The sequence below is a fragment of the Elaeis guineensis genome, chromosome 7 (genome assembly GCF_000442705.2).
Source record: "Elaeis guineensis isolate ETL-2024a chromosome 7, EG11, whole genome shotgun sequence".
In the NCBI taxonomy this organism is placed as follows: domain Eukaryota; kingdom Viridiplantae; phylum Streptophyta; class Magnoliopsida; order Arecales; family Arecaceae; genus Elaeis; species Elaeis guineensis.
The window spans coordinates 98,404,052-98,421,478 of NC_025999.2; the positions used below are offsets into that span (position 1 = coordinate 98,404,052).

At 46.4% G+C, this 17,427-nt stretch overlaps 1 protein-coding gene and 1 long non-coding RNA gene across 2 annotated transcripts; one reads left to right on the plus strand and one right to left on the minus strand.

Moving 5' to 3' along the window:
* The first annotated feature begins 379 nt into the window (after positions 1 to 379).
* On the plus strand, positions 380 to 1,085 carry LOC105048164 (uncharacterized). The gene has a single exon (XM_010927379.4). It carries the CDS (start codon positions 485 to 487, stop codon positions 977 to 979), a length of 495 nt encoding a protein of 164 aa, XP_010925681.1. The 5' UTR covers positions 380 to 484; the 3' UTR covers positions 980 to 1,085.
* A 2,196-nt stretch (positions 1,086 to 3,281) lies between these two features.
* On the minus strand, positions 3,282 to 15,441 carry LOC109506069 (uncharacterized). Its single transcript, XR_012142840.1, has 5 exons — positions 15,312 to 15,441; positions 8,426 to 8,515; positions 8,229 to 8,293; positions 8,048 to 8,146; positions 3,282 to 3,527 (listed from the first exon to the last, which is right to left on the minus strand). It is a non-coding gene; the product is annotated as an uncharacterized lncRNA (long non-coding RNA).
* Positions 15,442 to 17,427: the final 1,986 nt, after the last annotated feature.

Below are 17,427 nucleotides of genomic sequence, written 5' to 3' on the forward strand. Positions count from 1 at the left end.
AGGTCCCTATTATCCCCCTTGCATTTGTTTGGCCTTTTCTTCCGACGGTGGCAGCTCCACTTGCCTCTCCCTCCAATCCCATCCCTGACTCACTAAAATAATTGCAGAACCCACTGCTGCCTAACTCTGCCGGCTCCCTGTTCCTTGTCATTGTTTGCCAGCCACTGTCATGACATGTGTTCCTATCCATTCTTTTATGGCCTATCTATAAAGTACGGTGCAAAGCCTGGCCACCATTCCACGTGGGTCCCCTTTGTTTATTTGTTACCGAGGAGAGGGAGACGTTTGAGGACCATTAGGTGCACATGGCTCAAGTGTTAGCTCTGGAAGCAACCTTAGTGCGTGAATAGCGACCCATCTCACACTATAAAAGCCAAACATTGATCATTTGTGAGATAACTCCCATCCCTTCCCATTTCCTTTATTCCAGTGCTATAGCTTTCTGCTAGTTCCACATATATCCTTTCTTTTGTGAGCTAACAAGATGGCAACCATCTCTAGTGGGAGTTGGGACTGCAACTTGGAGGACAAAGACTTGGAAAGGCTAGCGGTGGCGCCGGAGGTTGACGGCGCCCTTCTCATGGAATTGCTCGAGGAGTCATATGTCGACGAGGCCGAGGATGACCGGCTGAAATGCGTCATGCGATCTCTGGAAGCGGAGATCAACCACGTTGATCCGATGGTGTTCGATGATGGTGAGTCCACCACTGGTCCTCGTGGCGATATCGAGGATGGTGGAATATTGGAGGATATATTATCGGATTTTGATAGCTATGGTGGTTCAAGATCGCCAGCATACTTTGTAGAGGATCCTTTTGATTTGGTAGACATGGAGGTGGGTAACGGCATGGAGACTTGGTGCATGGAAGCAGGGGTGTGTGAAGGTGATATGGTTGGGTATGGAGAGCCAAAAGAGTACGGTGGCTTTTACTATGGGGAGGGCACCATGGACCAAGTCTATACTCCCTTGTGGCAGTGAGTTTGATCTCTGTACTTAGGTGAACACAAACATAAAAAGATAAGATTCACCGATCATAATAAATTCTCAATTCTATCAGGAAATAGATTGATTTTTATGTTATTAATCCACTCTCAAAGAGACTTCATGCTTTCAATCGTTGCATTAGCTCACCTCATCTTTGTCGTAAATTGCGGGGAAAAAACAGAGTGACCGTTGGGCAGTCAAATCGAGCATCCAAACTGTCCAAATTTTGTTGGTCGGAAATCACAAAATTTTCCTTTGCTTTTTTTTTTTTTTTTGGTTATATAAAATTTTCCTTTGTTCGGTTCCCCAACAAGCAACGGCTATAAATTTCAGGACACACACATATATATACATATATATGTTAGGACGCCCAAGTTTCCATCTTCCTCTTATACCCATCCATCTCTTGAGAGCTAACCCTAACAAAATGCAAACAATCACTCCCTTATCGTCGTGGCAAGAGATGACATCCTCTGAGAAAGCATTGGGTGGTGAATATCAAGACGATTATTCCAAGTAAAATTAGGCCCTAGTGGATACAGTTCTTAACTCTGACAAAATTCTCTAAAAAATTGTTTCACATCAAATGGGGTCCAAGATATCAAATAAAGACCTGTGAATCAGTATTAAATTAATGACTTTGCCCACTCAAAAGAGACGTATATACTAGGGTTTTGTGAGATTCTGTACAAGACCATGAAATATATCATAATTTTTTATCTCACGTATAGCGGATGATAACTTGATGATGTAGCATGTGCATCTGAAGAATAAGAATTGCTGATGCACGAATAAATCTTAATTTAGGTACTGTATAGAGCTATGTAGGTAGAATTAGATGTAGCTTGAATTGTGTTCAGAAACCAGCCTAATTGTGATTGGATGCTCGCAACTTGAGTTGCACGGTAGATTAAGCCGCCCACTAAGCTGCAGTTTAGATCTGATTTGCCGTAGGTCAATCTATCAATGGCCACAGGATAAATTATGGCAGCTATCGCGTAGGCATCTTAAGAACATTATATATATAGAGAGAGAGAGAGACACACACACACATCCTCCGTTACGTCACTATTTCCATCGTCTTCTCTTGTCGCCAAATTTCCCTTCTCCACGCCCCACCGGACCTTCCCTAACTTCCCTCACAAGCCCTACCTAACCTCTCTATCCATGCTTGCCTCACTTCCCTCACCCCGCCCACCAGAGTTCTCCCGGCAGCTTCCCTTGCCAGTGCCCCGCACAATGACCACGGTGACAGCCTTACTTTCCCGACCTCATGCCACCTCTCCAATGACCAATGACTAGGTCCCATCTTGTTCCATAGGGATTAGAGAGATAGCTGATCCCATTGAATGCTCCCATGGCCACAAAAGAGGTTGAATCACATATAATTGGGCTGCATTATAGCTTTTCCTGCGAGACTTCAAACAGTCTTTTCTAAGAAAGTTTTCACCTTAATCACCGTCAGCATCCCAGAATTGGCTGATTCCCCTGCTCAAACAAAGAATAATCAAATATTTGCTCCGATGCCTACCCTCTGGATCTCTTTTTGGTCGCCCAATAACCACACTGCTGGATTTTCACCCTTTGCCGGCTAAAATAAATCTCTATGAGCTTACCTCTCGAAAGATATTGTAACCCTTTTATCCTGTTGCAAAGATAATGGTTCCTTACAAAACAGTGAAGGCATTGGCTAATTTTCTGCAATGTGTCCAAAAAGTCGCAATTGGCGACCCTCATTTTCATTTTTTATCACGAAAACTCACTTTTTCCAAAGCTACCTTACGACAGATAAACTTCACAAAATCTCTTCCACTGCTGGAAATTCTATCCACATTAGAAACCATCCTACCGGATAAATATAGGTCCTGAAATGTTGGTCTAGTGCACAAGGTCGGTGACATCTCTCCGGAGGGCCAAATGCTCAGTCTTATCCTACATGTTGAGAGAATATCTCTATTTTTTAGACCCCTAATATCTCTAGGGAGGGTCAAATATAAGCAGTCTTATCCTACATGTTGAGAGAATATCTCCATTTTTGTGACCCCTAATTTTCGGATCACAATAAAGCAATCTTACCATTTTACCAAAGCTCAACCTCAACAACTATAAGTTCTACAACTTCCAAAATTAATATATGACATACCTGATGCATGATTTTTTACCCATGTATACAAACCATTAAAGCACCTGAGCAACCCATGATGAGACCACCTTTGTGACATTTTTCTGATTCAACTATTCATGGGTGAAGCATGAAGACATCCAGCAGTTATAATCAAAATGGCACAAGCAAATATCAGTGAATAGCTGAGAGTACCCAGCATGTAAATCCTCTCACATTTGACACCCAAGAAATATGCTAGCTGAAGAAGGATGAGCTGGCTATCAAATCAACACAACCAGCTTGCGACGGGTTACAGCGCACACCAATGCTTGAGTAATAAAATCAATAGTCTGTGAGCTAAAGTCGAATACCATCTCACAAAGAACTTCTGCTGCATGGCTCCACCAATTAGTGGTTTTCACTGGCACACGTTTGCCTCTGCAGCGATCAAAGAACAGCAGGGCAAGAAGTGAAAGTAAACAACAAAAATGTTTAGCCAAATTGAAACAATAAAAATGTTTAGTCAAATTGCGATCAAAGAACTGCAAGGCAAGAAACGAGAATAAACAACAAAATATTGAGCCAAAGTTTTCAAAGATAAGGAATGTTGGGTGGATGTCTGGTCAGGACACCACCTTCCAAGATCTTTTCAGTACCACGCGATGCAGCAGGAAGAAAGAAGAAACAAAACAAAAAAAAAAACAATCAAAATACGTAGATCAGCCACAAAAGGGCTCACCTCCAGGGGGCATGCAAACTTCACTATGAAAAAGAAAATTTTACAAGAGGAAACCTCATCCTCAACCCTTGTACACCCAATTCTCTCTCACTAGAAGTTCCCCTCACAAAAGCTCTCTCTCTCTTGAAGACCCTCGCTGAACCCCTGAAGTGCCTGGCGACCGCTGTCCAGGAGCCTCTTACTCCTTCTCTCTCAACACTCTCGCCTCTCTCTCTCTTCTCGGGTTCATACGGGCTTCGTACGGTGCAAATCCGAACCACCCTTCCTCTGTTCATCACAGGAGCCTTTTATAGACCTTAATCATGACTTAGATCATGATTAGGACTCCTTAATCAACCCAAATCACATCCCAGACCGTCGGATCAAGATCGGGAGCCACCTGGGCCCTCCGATCGTGCTCCGGTCCACGGAATAGTGCCGTGGACCACGAGAAATGCGTGGGAAATGCCCACGCGGTCCACAGGCCCCATCGTAGACCGCCCGGTCCATGGTGGATCGGGGCAACAGGGCCGGCCCGCTCCCGCGCGCGGGCATGCGCGCGCTTGGGCCGCGCGCCAGGCTGGGCCGCCCGCCCGCTTGGGCCGCGGGCCTGGGTCGCGCGTCCGCGCGCCGCCACCTGCGGCCGCACCGCTGCCGCCCGCCGCCGGTCCTCCGCCGCCTCGAATATCGTGCCGACTTCAAAAGCTCGTATCTCCTCCATCCGAGCTCCGTTTCGGATGATCTTAGTCTCGTTGGACTCCGTTTTTCGCTGCGAACCTCACTGTGAGCTCAATGTGGGCTGAATCTCAAGGCGTCAAATCCTAACAATCTCCACCTCGACTCGATATTCGGCCTCCTCCAAACTCCGAGAGCTTCTGGATCTCCTCGCCCCCATGCCCTGGGGCAATCGTCTGCTGATCATGGATGGACAAACATGGGAGTCGAGCCAGGCTGCTCGATCCCATCTCCGTCGTATGCTGTGCTCCTCCTGACCTGAGACCTGCTCGGGGCATCGTCCTGCGGTAATAGGAATCTCACCTTGCGACGTCGCCTCTCGTCCTCCCGAGTCTCCTGTCTCGTGCCCGATCCGCCTCCTGGAGCTCCACCTCCCTCTGGGCTCCACCTAGCTCCCGAAGCTCCACTTCGCACTGGGCTCCCTGCCAGGTAATAATGTCCTCTGCTCCCCTTCTTCCCCTCTAGCACAATCCTATCGCCGCGTAGCACCCTCAGGATTCCTCCACCAGCTACCGTCCTATAGCATCTCGAATCCAGTCTACTAAGTGAGATAAGATTCCGCCTGAAATCGGGTATGTATCGGACCTCCCCCAATCTCCTCACTGCACCATCAAGTGTCCTCCAGCTGACCGTCCCAATGCCTCTGATCGCACAGCTCGATCCATCCGGCAGATATACAGTGCTCTCACTGTTCTTCAGGGAGTTAAACTGCTCCTCTCTGCAACATACATGATAGGAGCATGCAGAATCTAATATCTACTACAGGGAAGAAGTAGATACCTCGTCAGATATCTCCAGGACATCTCCATCTAAATCGCTGCCGGCCGTCGCTACAGCAGCCACCGTCCGATTTTTCAGTTGAGGGCAATCTCTGGCTAGATGCCCCAACTCCTCACACCGGTAACACCTGATTTTGCTCAAGTCCCTCCTGGACTTAGATCGCCCTCGTTGCGATCTCCTGTCACTCCGTCTACCGCCTCCTGCTCCTCCAGAAGCCACAAAAGCTGAGCTACCGCCACCTGAGCTCGAAGCTGGGTTCTCCCTCCTGAGAACCTCGTTCTGGAGTATCGCCACGGTGACCTCGTCCATCTTGATAGTGCTCTTCCCGACTAGAAGAGCAGTCACCAAGGACTCGTATGAAGGGGGAAGCGACGCCAGCAAAACCAGCGCTCTGGTCTTCTCCTCAACGTTCTCGCCAACGCTGAGAAGGTCGATGAGGATCTTCTGGAAGTGGCTGAGATGCTCCTGCACACTCTGTCCCTCAGTCATCCGCAGTTGGTAAAACTGCCTCCAGAGAAAAGAGTGTTGGTGAGAGACTTCACCATGTACAACTCCTCGAGCTTCGACCACGGCACCGTCGGAGAAGTCTCGCTCAGCACATGGATCACCACCTCATCCGCCAAGTACATGCGGATGGTACTCACCGCCTGCATTTGTAGCCTTTTCCAATCCTGCACCTCCATGGTGGTCGGCTTCTCATCGCACAAGAGAGCATCGATCAACCCTTGTTGGATGAGCACGTCCTTCACCCTTGCCTGCCACAAGGAGAAATTGTTCTTACCATCGAACTTGTTGATCTCCATCTTGATTGTTCCTGTTTTCTCCATCTTCAGTCTTGCTCACCACCACTGCAATCTGCGTCCTTGTACCGCCTTGCTCTGATACCACTTGTTGGGTGGATGTCTGGCTAGGACACCACCTCCCAAGATCTTTTCAGTACCACGCGATGCAGCAGGAAGAAAGAAGAAACAAAACAAAAGAAAAACAATCAAAATACGTGGATCAGCTACAAAAGGGCTCGCCTCCACGGGGCATGCAAACTTCACTATGAAAAAAAAAAATTTACAAGAGGAGACCTCACCCTCAACCTTTATACACCCAATTCTCTCTCACTAGAAGTTCCCCTCACAAAAGCTCTCTCTCTCTTGAAGACCCCCCTGAACCCCTGAAGTGCCTGGCGACCGCTGTCCAGGAGCCTCCTGCTCCTTCTCTCTCAGCACTCTCACCTCTCTCTCTCTTCTTGGGTTCGTACGGGCTTCGTACGGTGCAAATCCGAACCACCCTTCCTCTGTTCGTCACAGGAGCTTTTTATAGATCTTAATCACGATTTAGATCATGATTAGGACTCCTTAATCAACCCAAATCACGTCCCAGACCGTCGGATCAAGACCGAGAGCCACCTAGGCCCTCCGATCACGCTTCGGTCCACGAAATAGTACCATGGACCGTGAGAAATGCGTGAGAAATGCCCACGTGGTCCACAGGCCCCACCGTGGACCGCCCGATCCACGGTGGACCGGGGCAACAGGGCCAGCAGGGCCGGCTGGGCTGGGCCGGCCCGCTCCCGTGTGTGGGCCTGCGCGCGTGGGTCGCGCGTCCCGTGCGGGCCTGGGTCGCGCGTCCCGCGCGCCGCTGCCGCCCGCCGCCGGTCGCCGGCGGTCCTCCGCCGCCTCGAATATTGTGCCGACTTCAAAAGCTCGTATCTCCTCCATCCGAGCTCCGTTTCGGATGATCTTAGTCTCGTTGGACTCCGTTTTTCACCGCGAACCTCGCTGTGGACTCAATGTGGGCTAAATCTCGAGGCGTCAAATTCTAATAAGGAAGTTTTAGTAGAGACACTACAAAAATTCAGGGCCCATATGGTACTGCTTTTGTTTTCAAAAACCGAGGAAAAAGTTGTACCGGACCAAACAATCCATAGGGTGAAACTCTCATTTTTCAAAATTGTTTGCAAAATCTTCAGACTCCAGAAGCAAACGTTTACTGCTTCTAACAACAAGCGGAAATATAAGCAAGGAGCAGTTAAAGTTTTGCACAAATGCTATCTGCCAAATCAATCGCCATCTGGGATTTGACGAATTTATAAATAAACAAAAAACAAAGACAGCAATGGTGCCAAACAGGCCCTGAAATAATAATAATAACTAAGAAAAAACTAGGCCAATAAAATTAGTGGAAAGGATTGTTTCCAAGGTAAAAGAATGCGGCCTCATTGTCTTATTGATGTCATAAAAGGGTGTCGGCCTAGCCAACCAAGCACAGGAATCCTTTGCAAGAAAACTGCGAGAGTTGACCAGAAGCCACTACCAAACAAAACAATTTCGCACTCAACAAATAAAATTTATTTGTATTAAACAGAAAACAAAAGCATAAGGGTGGACAGTATCCAGCTATCATAAGCTCTGGTCAATTAACATTATTTCCGTCCATGGGCAATATCACAAAAGCTGGAACCATATTCACCAAAATAGTGTCTACCAATGCCTAATGATCTTCAATGTGACTATCACATAAGCTGTATCAGTATGGTACCAAGACTCAGTGTACCCGTGTATCAAGTGACGATGCTAGGATATGTACCATACCAACACTTGGTAAGGGGTGTACTAGTTAGATACAGGTACAGGGTTTGGTGCCGAGATTGCAAATGTTGTACCCAACAATATGAGCTAATCAGCCTATAGAATCATCATTGCTCAAATAGTCGGAAGAAGAATATACTTACCAGAAGAAAACAGTGAAACCATAAGACTCCAAGATCACGCCAAAAGACAGGCCACCCGATTAGGACCAGAAGGAAGCCAAATCCAAATAAGATTGTACTCTGTCACATGACGAGGCATTTTAAGTCAAATCATAATGGCAAGTCGTGAAATGATAAATCAATTTATAATTACAAGCAAAACCTTGTAGTTCTTAGGCTTGGTAAAGAATTGCATAGTGGATTTCAGTCTGATGGTTAACATCACACCTGATAGGAAGAGAATTTAAAACAGTCCAAAAAATTAACTAATAGTTGTGCAGACATTATATCGATTTCTAAGGCAATAATACTAGAAAAATAAAATGGAATGCATGAAAATGGATTTTAAAAAAATCTTACATTCCCCATTGCTAGCAATCACTTGTCAAAGAAGAAAATGATTACCAGAGATGTAAAAAATATGCCAAATCCTCAGTCCTCATCCAAACTCTGTTTCAGATGCACACTCAAGTTTAGGAGACAGAAAATAATCCTTCCAAAATAAGGATTATAGAACTACAGATGATCCTATCATATCAACCGATGTCTCTTAATTAAAGAGCCAAATATTTGGTACTCTTTTATGTGAAATTATAAACGGCATAAAAGTACACCTCAAGGAGCCTACATGGGTTTCTCATTCATTAGATAAGAGATTAGATTAATCAGGCATCTAGAACACACTACGATAATGGCTATTTTAATTTTAAGAACTTAAACATTAAAAAAAATAAAAAAATAAAAAAAACTTTTTCCGATCTATCTTGGATGTTCTTTTTTAGATCTAAATATATACAGATACAATATTCAAAGTAAAATAACACCAGTAGACCCATATAGTCCAGGGCCTTTTGGTTAACCATGACATTCATCAGATATCTTGTACATGAATGAGAGAGGCATTTGTTATAATACACAAGGAGGTACATGTATGCTTATAGAGTTCAAATTGAGTATCCAATTGCATCAAGCTAGTTAAAAGGTGATCCCGGGCAATCTACACAATCATTGAATGGCATGATGAACCACCTCTCCAATCCTCCTACTTATCTTCAAGGCTTCAACTCCTATTCTTATCCGAATCTGGAGCTCACGGTTGCCTTTATGTCGCAAGCCACTTGAAATGGTGATCTGTGATATATGCAAAATCTTGGGATTGCACAATAACAACCTCTGCAATCCTCCTACTTCTCCCTAGTTCCACTTCCACTTCTCAGAAGAATTTAGAGCTTAAAGTAATGTTGGCACTGTAGCACAAAAAAAAATCATATGCATAAGGTAAATGGACACGCAAAAACCCTAAAGGAAATTTGGAGCCCACACATTCATTCTACTCTTGCTTTTCTTGGAAGCGATGAACTTCGGAATGATATGATTTTCAGTCATACCAAAACACAAGGTATATTGAAAAAGATTTAAATGATGCATCTGCTTGTTGCCTTTTTATACTACCTGGAACTTGGCTTCAGACATTGAAAAAATATCAATCACCAGGGTGCTGTATGCAAGATACTCTGTATTGAACGTTGCTTATTAAAGCTGTTAACATGACCGTCAACCCCAAAACAATGAGACGAGCCCTCACACCTATCATTATGCAAGACACCTATATGAATGAGGCTTACAAAACCTATTAAGATGACTGCCAGCCACATAACAGTATGGCAAGCTCTATCAGTTTCACCTAAAGATTTATAATTCGTAAAATCCTCTGCTACATGAGGTTAATTAAGGAGTTATCAGAGAGAAAACATTCTTAGGAAACACTGCACACTAAATGAGGCTTATACCTACTGAGTGACTGTCAGCCACATACCAATAAGACTCTAACTGGAATTACAGAAGCAAATTGATTCTCTGGACACACACTAATTTATCCTTGCATTCTGGGGCTTCTCTTTTCCATGAGCTTGAATCAGGTAGGGAGAACAGTAGCAATGGCTAGAAACGAGAATCCCAATCCTACCAAAATAATGAAAGTTAGAAAATTCAGGTATATATGCTCTAGGCTGCAAAAGAAAGAGATAGTTTGTAGCTGATTCAGGCAGAGAGGCTAATCAGAATTCCAGATGAAGTGGATAAAGGATCATAAATACGAAAATAAGAAAAGACATTCAAAGCTGGTGAGGATGTGAGACCTAAGGTAACAAACCAACAAAAGTGGTCCAAAGAAAACTCTAGAACATCGAAACTAGTTTTTATGGTTTATCTTATCATCTATGAATCAAGGACATTAGTTAGAAGAAACTTCATCAAGAAACGCCTCTTTTCAATAAACTACAAACTGGGCATTTTTTCCATAAAAAAAAAAAAAAAAAAAGTAAATGAGGTATAATTAGGGTAGATGATTCCAAGCAAATCATGAAACTTTGTTACTTATGCCTTCAAGCTTAAAATTGGGTTAAACCATCATCTACAGTACCATGATTTACCAGGCATGACATTTGAGCTTCTGAGTAGATTCCTCTAAGATGTCTTCCAACTTCAGGAACCCCAAGGTGAGAAAATTGGATATAAATATGAAAATTGGATACAGGGGAAGCATCTTGCTTCCTCTGACTTCTCAAAAAAAGAAAAATATGAAAATTGGAAGACTACGTACAAGTATACACACCCTTCCTTATCTTCAAACTATTGCATGTCTTCTTCATAAAGCATTATTGGCTTTAGCACAGTCGGTAGGCATCAAAGAGACTTCCTTCAAATGGAGGGTATCTTGAAGAACTGATATTAATTTGTTTCATGTACAGATGTGTCAGTCAAGAAAGTTAGATTTCAATACATGTGAAGTTAAAAAGAGAAAAGTGCTTCATAGCTAATGGATTGGACAAGGAAGGTGGAAGCGTAGGGGTAGCTGACACATGATAATCTCCTCAAGCAGGCCATTTCCAAGTGTTGCTCCTTCGAGGAAAGTATTTAATTCTAGGTGGGCAACAAGAATAAAAATACATTTTAACAATTTTTTTTTTTTTTCAATTGATGAGTGAAGACAATTTAGCTTTAGTTTCTGGACTGTCTGATATTGCAGTCAGCATTAATAATCCACGCGGTGGATCCCTCTTTGTTGGGTGGATGTCTGGCCAGGACACCACCTCCCAAGATCCTTTCAGTACCACGCGATGCAGCAGGAAGAAAGAAGAAACAAAACAAAAGAAAAAATAATCAAAATACGTGGATCAGCCACAAAAGGGCTCGCCTCCACGGGGCATGCAAACTTCACTATGGAAAGAAAATTTTACAAGAGGAGACCTCACCCTCAACCCTTGTACACCCAATTCTCTCTCACATGAAGTTCCCCTCACAAAAGCTCTCTCTCTCTTGGAGACCCCCCTGAACCCCTGAAGAGCCTGGCGACCGCTGTCCAGAAGCCTCTTGCTCCTTCTCTCACAGCGCCTCATGCCTCTCTCTCTCCTCTCGGTTCGTACGGCGGCGAGAAAACCGAAAACCACAGCACCTCTCTGTGCCTCACAGGCCTTTTAAAGGCATAAACACTGTTTAAACCTTGATTAGAGAAGGATTAGGAATCCTAAACAAAGCCAAAAATCCTCCTGACCGTCGGATCAAGACCGGGAGCGTCCTCGACCCTTAGATCGCGCTCCGGTCCACGAAATAGGGCCGTGGACCGCGAGAAACGCGTGGGAAACGCCCACGCGGTCCACAGGCCGCACCGTGGACCACCCGGTCCACGGTGGACCGGGGCAAGGGCCAGCAGGCCTGCTGGCCTGGGCCGGCCCGCGCGCGCGGGCCTGGGCCGCGCGCCCGCGTGCGCCTGGGCCGCGCGCCCGCCTGGGCCGCGGCCCCCCGCGCGCGGGCCTGGGTCTGGGACGCGCGTCCCGCGCAGGCCTGGGTCGCGCGTCCCACGCAGGCCTGGGTCCCGCGTCCCACGCGGGCCTGGGACGCGCGTCCCGCGCGCCGCCGCCTGCAGACCGCCGCTGCCGCCCGCCGCCGGTCGCCGGCGGTCCTCCGCCACCTCGATTCTCGTGCCGACTTCAAAAGCTCGTATCTCCTCCATCCGAGCTCCGATTCAGGTGATCTTGGTCTCGTTGGACTCCGTTTTTCGCTGCGAACCTCGCTGTGGGCTCAATTGGGCTGAATCTCGAGGCGTCAAATCCTAACAATCTCCACCTCGACTCGATATTCGGCCTCCTCCAAACTCCGAGAGCTTCTGGATCTCCTCGCCCCCATGCCCTGGGGCAATCGCCTGCTGATCATGGATGGGCAAACATGGGAGTCGAGCCAGGCTGCTCGATCCCATCTCCGTCGTATGCTGTGCTCCTCCTGACCTGAGACCTGCTCGGGGCATCATCCTGCGGCAATAGGAATCTTACCTTGCGACGTCGCCTCTCGTCCTCCCGAGTCTCCTGTCTCGTGCCCGATCCGCCTCCTGGAGCTCCACCTCGCTCTGGACTCCACCTGGCTCCCGATGCTCCACCTCGCACTGGGCTCCCTGCCAGGTAATAATGTCCTCTGCTCCCCTTCTTCCCCTCCAGCACAATCCTATCGCCGCGTAGCACCCTCAGGATTCCTCCACCAGCTACCGTTCTGTAGCCTCTCGAATCCAGTCTGCTAAGTGAGATAAGATTCCGCCTGAAATCGGGTATGTATCGGACCTCCCCCAATCTCCTCACTGTACCGTCATGTGTCCTCCAGCTGACTGTCCCAATGCCTCTGATCGCACAGCTCGATCCATTCGGCAGATATACAGTGCTCTCACTGTTCTCCAGGGAGTCAAACTGCTCCTCTCTGCAACACACATGATAGGGGCATGCAGAATCTAATATCCACTGCTGGGAAGAAGTAGATACCTCGTCAGATATCTCCAGGATATCTCCATCTGAATCGCTGCCGGCCGTCGCTACAGCAGCCACCGTCCGATTTTTCAGTTGAGGGCAATCTCTGGCTAGATGCCCCAACTCCTCACACCGGTAACACCTGGTTTTGCTCAAGTCCCTCCTGGACTTAGACCGCCCTCGTTGCGATCTCCTGTCGCTCCGTCTACCGCCTCCTGCACCTCCAGAAGCCACCAAAGCTGAGCTATCGACACCTGAGCTCGAAGCTGGGTTCTCCCTCCTGAGAACCTCGTTCTGGAGTATCGCCGCGGTGACCTCGTCCATCTTGATAGTGCTCTTCCCCACTAGAAGAGCAGTCACCAAGGACTCGTACGAAGAAGGAAGCGACGCCAGCAAAACCAGCGCCCTGGTCTTCTCCTCAACGTTCTCGCCAACGCTGAGAAGGTCGGTGAGGATCTTCTGGAAGTGGCTCAGATGCTCCTGCACGCTCTGTCCCTCAGTCATCCGCAGTTGGTAAAACTGCCTCCAGAGGAAAAGAGTGTTGGTGAGAGACTTCGCCATGTACAACTCCTCGAGCTTCGACCACAGCACCGTCGGGGAAGTCTCGCTCAGCACATGGATCACCACCTCATCCGCCAGGTACATACGGATGGTACTCACCGCCTGCATCTGTAGCCGTTTCCAATCCCGCACCTCCATGGTGGTCGGCTTCTCATCGCACAAGAGAGCTTCGATCAACCCCTGTTGGATGAGCACGTCCTTCACCCTTGCCTGCCACAAGGAGAAATTGCTCTTACCATCAAACTTGTTGATCTCCATCCTGATTGTTCCTGTTTTCTCCATCTTCAGTCTTGCTCACCACCACTGCAATCTGCGTCCTTGTACCGCCTTGCTCTGATACCACTTGTTGGATGGATGTCTGGCCAGGACACCACCTCCCAAGATCCTTTCAGTACCACGCGATGCAGCAGGAAGAAAGAAGAAACAAAACAAAAGGAAAAACAATCAAAATACGTGGATCAGCCACAAAAGGGCTCGCCTCCACGGGGCATGCAAACTTCACTATGGAAAGAAAATTTTACAAGAGGAGACCTCACCCTCAACCCTTGTACACCCAATTCTCTCTCACATGAAGTTCCCCTCACAAAAGCTCTCTCTCTCTTGGAGACCCCCCTGAACCCCTGAAGAGCCTGGCGACCGCTGTCCAAAAGCCTCTTGCTCCTTCTCTCACAGCGCCTCACGCCTCTCTCTCTCCTCTCGGTTCGTACGGCGGCGAGAAAACCGAAAACCACAGCACCTCTCTGTGCCTCACAGGCCTTTTAAAGGCATAAACACTGTTTAAACCTTGATTAGAGAAGGATTAGGAATCCTAAACAAAGCCAAAAACCCTCCTGACCGTCGGATCAAGACCGGGAGCGTCCTCGACCCTTAGATCGCGCTCCGGTCCACGAAATAGGGCCGTGGACCGCGAGAAACGCGTGGGAAACGCCCACGCGGTCCACAGGCCGCACCGTGGACCACCCGGTCCACGGTGGACCGGGGCAAGGGCCAGCAGGCCCGCTGGCCTGGGCCGGCCCGGCGCGCGGGCCTGGGCCGCGCCTGCGCGCGGGCCCGCGCGCGCCTGGGCCGCGCGCCCGCGCGCGCCTGGGCCGCGCGCCCGCCTGGGCCGCAGGCCCCCGCGCGCGGGCCTGGGTCTGGGACGCGCGTCCCGCGCAGGCCTGGGTCGCGCGTCCCACGCAGGCCTGGGTCCCGCGTCCCACGCGGGCCTGGGACGCGCGTCCCGCGCGCCGCCGCCTGCAGCCGCGCCGCTGCCGCCCGCCGCCGGTCGCCGGCGGTCCTCCGCCACCTCGATTCTCGTGCCGACTTCAAAAGCTCGTATATCCTCCATCCGAGCTCCGATTCAGATGATCTTGGTCTCGTTGGACTCCGTTTTTCGCTGCGAACCTCGCTGTGGGCTGAATCTCGAGGCGTCAAATCCTAACACTCTTCATGCATAAAAACAAAGTTGCTTGGGATATCCCAAAGTTGTGCAAAAGCCTAGGCGGAAGTCTCTAAGGCTTCAATTAATAATATGCTACACGTACACATGATACATTGTGGGCTGCTGAAGCGGCCTGAATTGCAGTGCCACAATCATCAGTTACACACCCAGCCAAGATCTTACCAAAAAAAAAACACACAGCCAATTAAAGAAGAATAATAGTAGTAGGAGGAGAGAAGGTCCAGGCTGCAGGCCACCAAGTACAGGAGGAGCAGGAGCAGGAGGAGCCTACCGGCTGCATGGCCTCAACCATCAGGCGGCCATGCCCAGCAGCACTGCAGCAGCCTTATTACATCAAGCCAGGAAACAAATAGAAGAAAAGCCAAGCGGGGAATAGGAGACTGACTCACTTTAGAGGAGCAGGAAGAAGAAAGAAAGAAAGAGAAAAGCAAAAAACCAGTAAAAAACGGCTTACCTGGTCCTGCCACTGGCCGCTGCTGTCAATTTGCTGCTCAACCCCACCGGTGGAGCCACTGGCGGCCTTTGATCAAACCCCCAACAGCCTAGGTGAGTGTGGGGTCCGCTGCCGGACCTGTTGGGGGGGTTATAGATCACCAAAAGGCCAGAAGAGAAGGGAAACAAAAGGAAAAGAAACCCCCAGCATTTAAATATGATGTGACCTAAGCAGTCTGGCCCCAGAAAGGCGTCCAGACTGGCAGTGGATGCTTTTAATAACACTGCTTAGTGTCCAATTAAATGTCAACCAAAATGATAGATTATGAGATTCTAAGTTTTATATTCTTGCTAACATATCTTATATATTTTGCATATCTGGTTGGAACTCTTCGTAACTTTAATGTACCATGGAGATTGGGAAATGGAAGGATTGGGAAGCTTGATGGCACGCATTGTTTGTTACAAAACATTTCTTCAACCTCTTCAGATTCACACAAGATGATATGGAAAATGGTGTCTGTGGATCAAATGTCTCGTCTAAACATGAATTCCCTTAAATGGCGATGAGAACAGGGGTCGAGATGGGTAGCAATATCCCCAAACAGCAGGCCTCCAAAATTTTTAATCAACATCATAGCAGAAATAATTTCCATCATATATATACAGTTCAGTCCAGACTGGGTGTATATGGGAATCAAATATTTGCTGTTACAATGGTTGTTATTACCCATTATAACAGAAAATAATGATTAGTAATGGAAAAATAACATCACAATCTACTCAAGCATATTTTTTTCCAGATGGTCTAAAGTTTTGAGAATAAGAATTTTACTGTATTCAGGCGTACGGTGAATATTTTAACTGCAAAATAATATGGGAAAAGGTCGTAAGAATTCATAGTTTCGTGAGAGAGAAAGATGTTGGTAGACAGCAACCTGCAAAAGCAATATCATAAATTTTTTTTTGGCGAACAAATTATGATGCCTCCATTGAGAGAAATGATAAGCTTCTTGCAGCTACTGTTCGAAACTAGTCATGTCGACTAAAATCTGATCAAATTCGACCCCCTTATGCACTAAGTCATGACATCATAGTTTTTCTATGGGTTGTAGTAGGCACATTCCTCTTGTCCCTCTTGCTCTCAAGCATTGTCGAGTGCAAGAGAAGGAATAGATGTGCACGTCAACTCTCTCTCTCTCTCATAGACGCAAACATGCCCGCACGCACACATGATTGCATGAAGAAGACCTAAATAATGTGCAGTAACAGCTTACTTTAATTTGTTCTTCCATCACTGCATGCGAGCACATGAAAATACACACACCACATACTTCAATGTGTATGGAGTCATGATAATTAACATCAGGGAAATGACGTCACTTATAATCCTTTCCTCCCACCAACTTGGTATTAATCTTAGTTTTTCCTTCTATATAATCTTTTTTTAGCTACATTATTTTTTCTTTCCTATTTCTTTGCACCACGCACTACAAAAAATTTTACTTTTTGCGACGAAATTTTAGCGACGAAATTTATTTCGTCGCAAATAATTAAGTTTTTGCAAAGAAATTTAAATTTCGTCCTCAAAAATTAGGTATTTGCGACGAAAAAAATTACGTTGCAAAAAGTTATATCTTTTACAACGAAATTTTTATTTTTGTTGCTAGAAGTTGATTTTTAGCGACGAACCTTTTTTTTCGTTGTAAAAAATAATTTTTTTTGCTATGAAATATTTTTTTTCGTAGTAAAAAAATATTTTTTTGTAATAAAAAAAAAATTTATCATAAAATAATTATATTTTTTATGACGAAATTGATATTTCGTTGCTAAAAAGAAAGACTTTTACGACGAAAATTTAAATTTCGTTGCTAGAATTGTTCTTTAGTGACGAAAGTTTTTTCATCGCAAAAAATTATTTTTTTGACGACGGAAAAATTTTTCGTTGCTAAATTTTTTTTTTTACGACAAAAATAATTACGTCGTAAAAAATTTGATTTTATGCGATGAAATATTTGTTTCGTTGGGAAAAACTTGATTTTACGACCATTTGCGATGAAATTAAATTTTCGTTGCAAAAAATTAATCATTTGCGACGAAAAAATTTTTATTGCAAAAAATATATTTTTTTACGACAG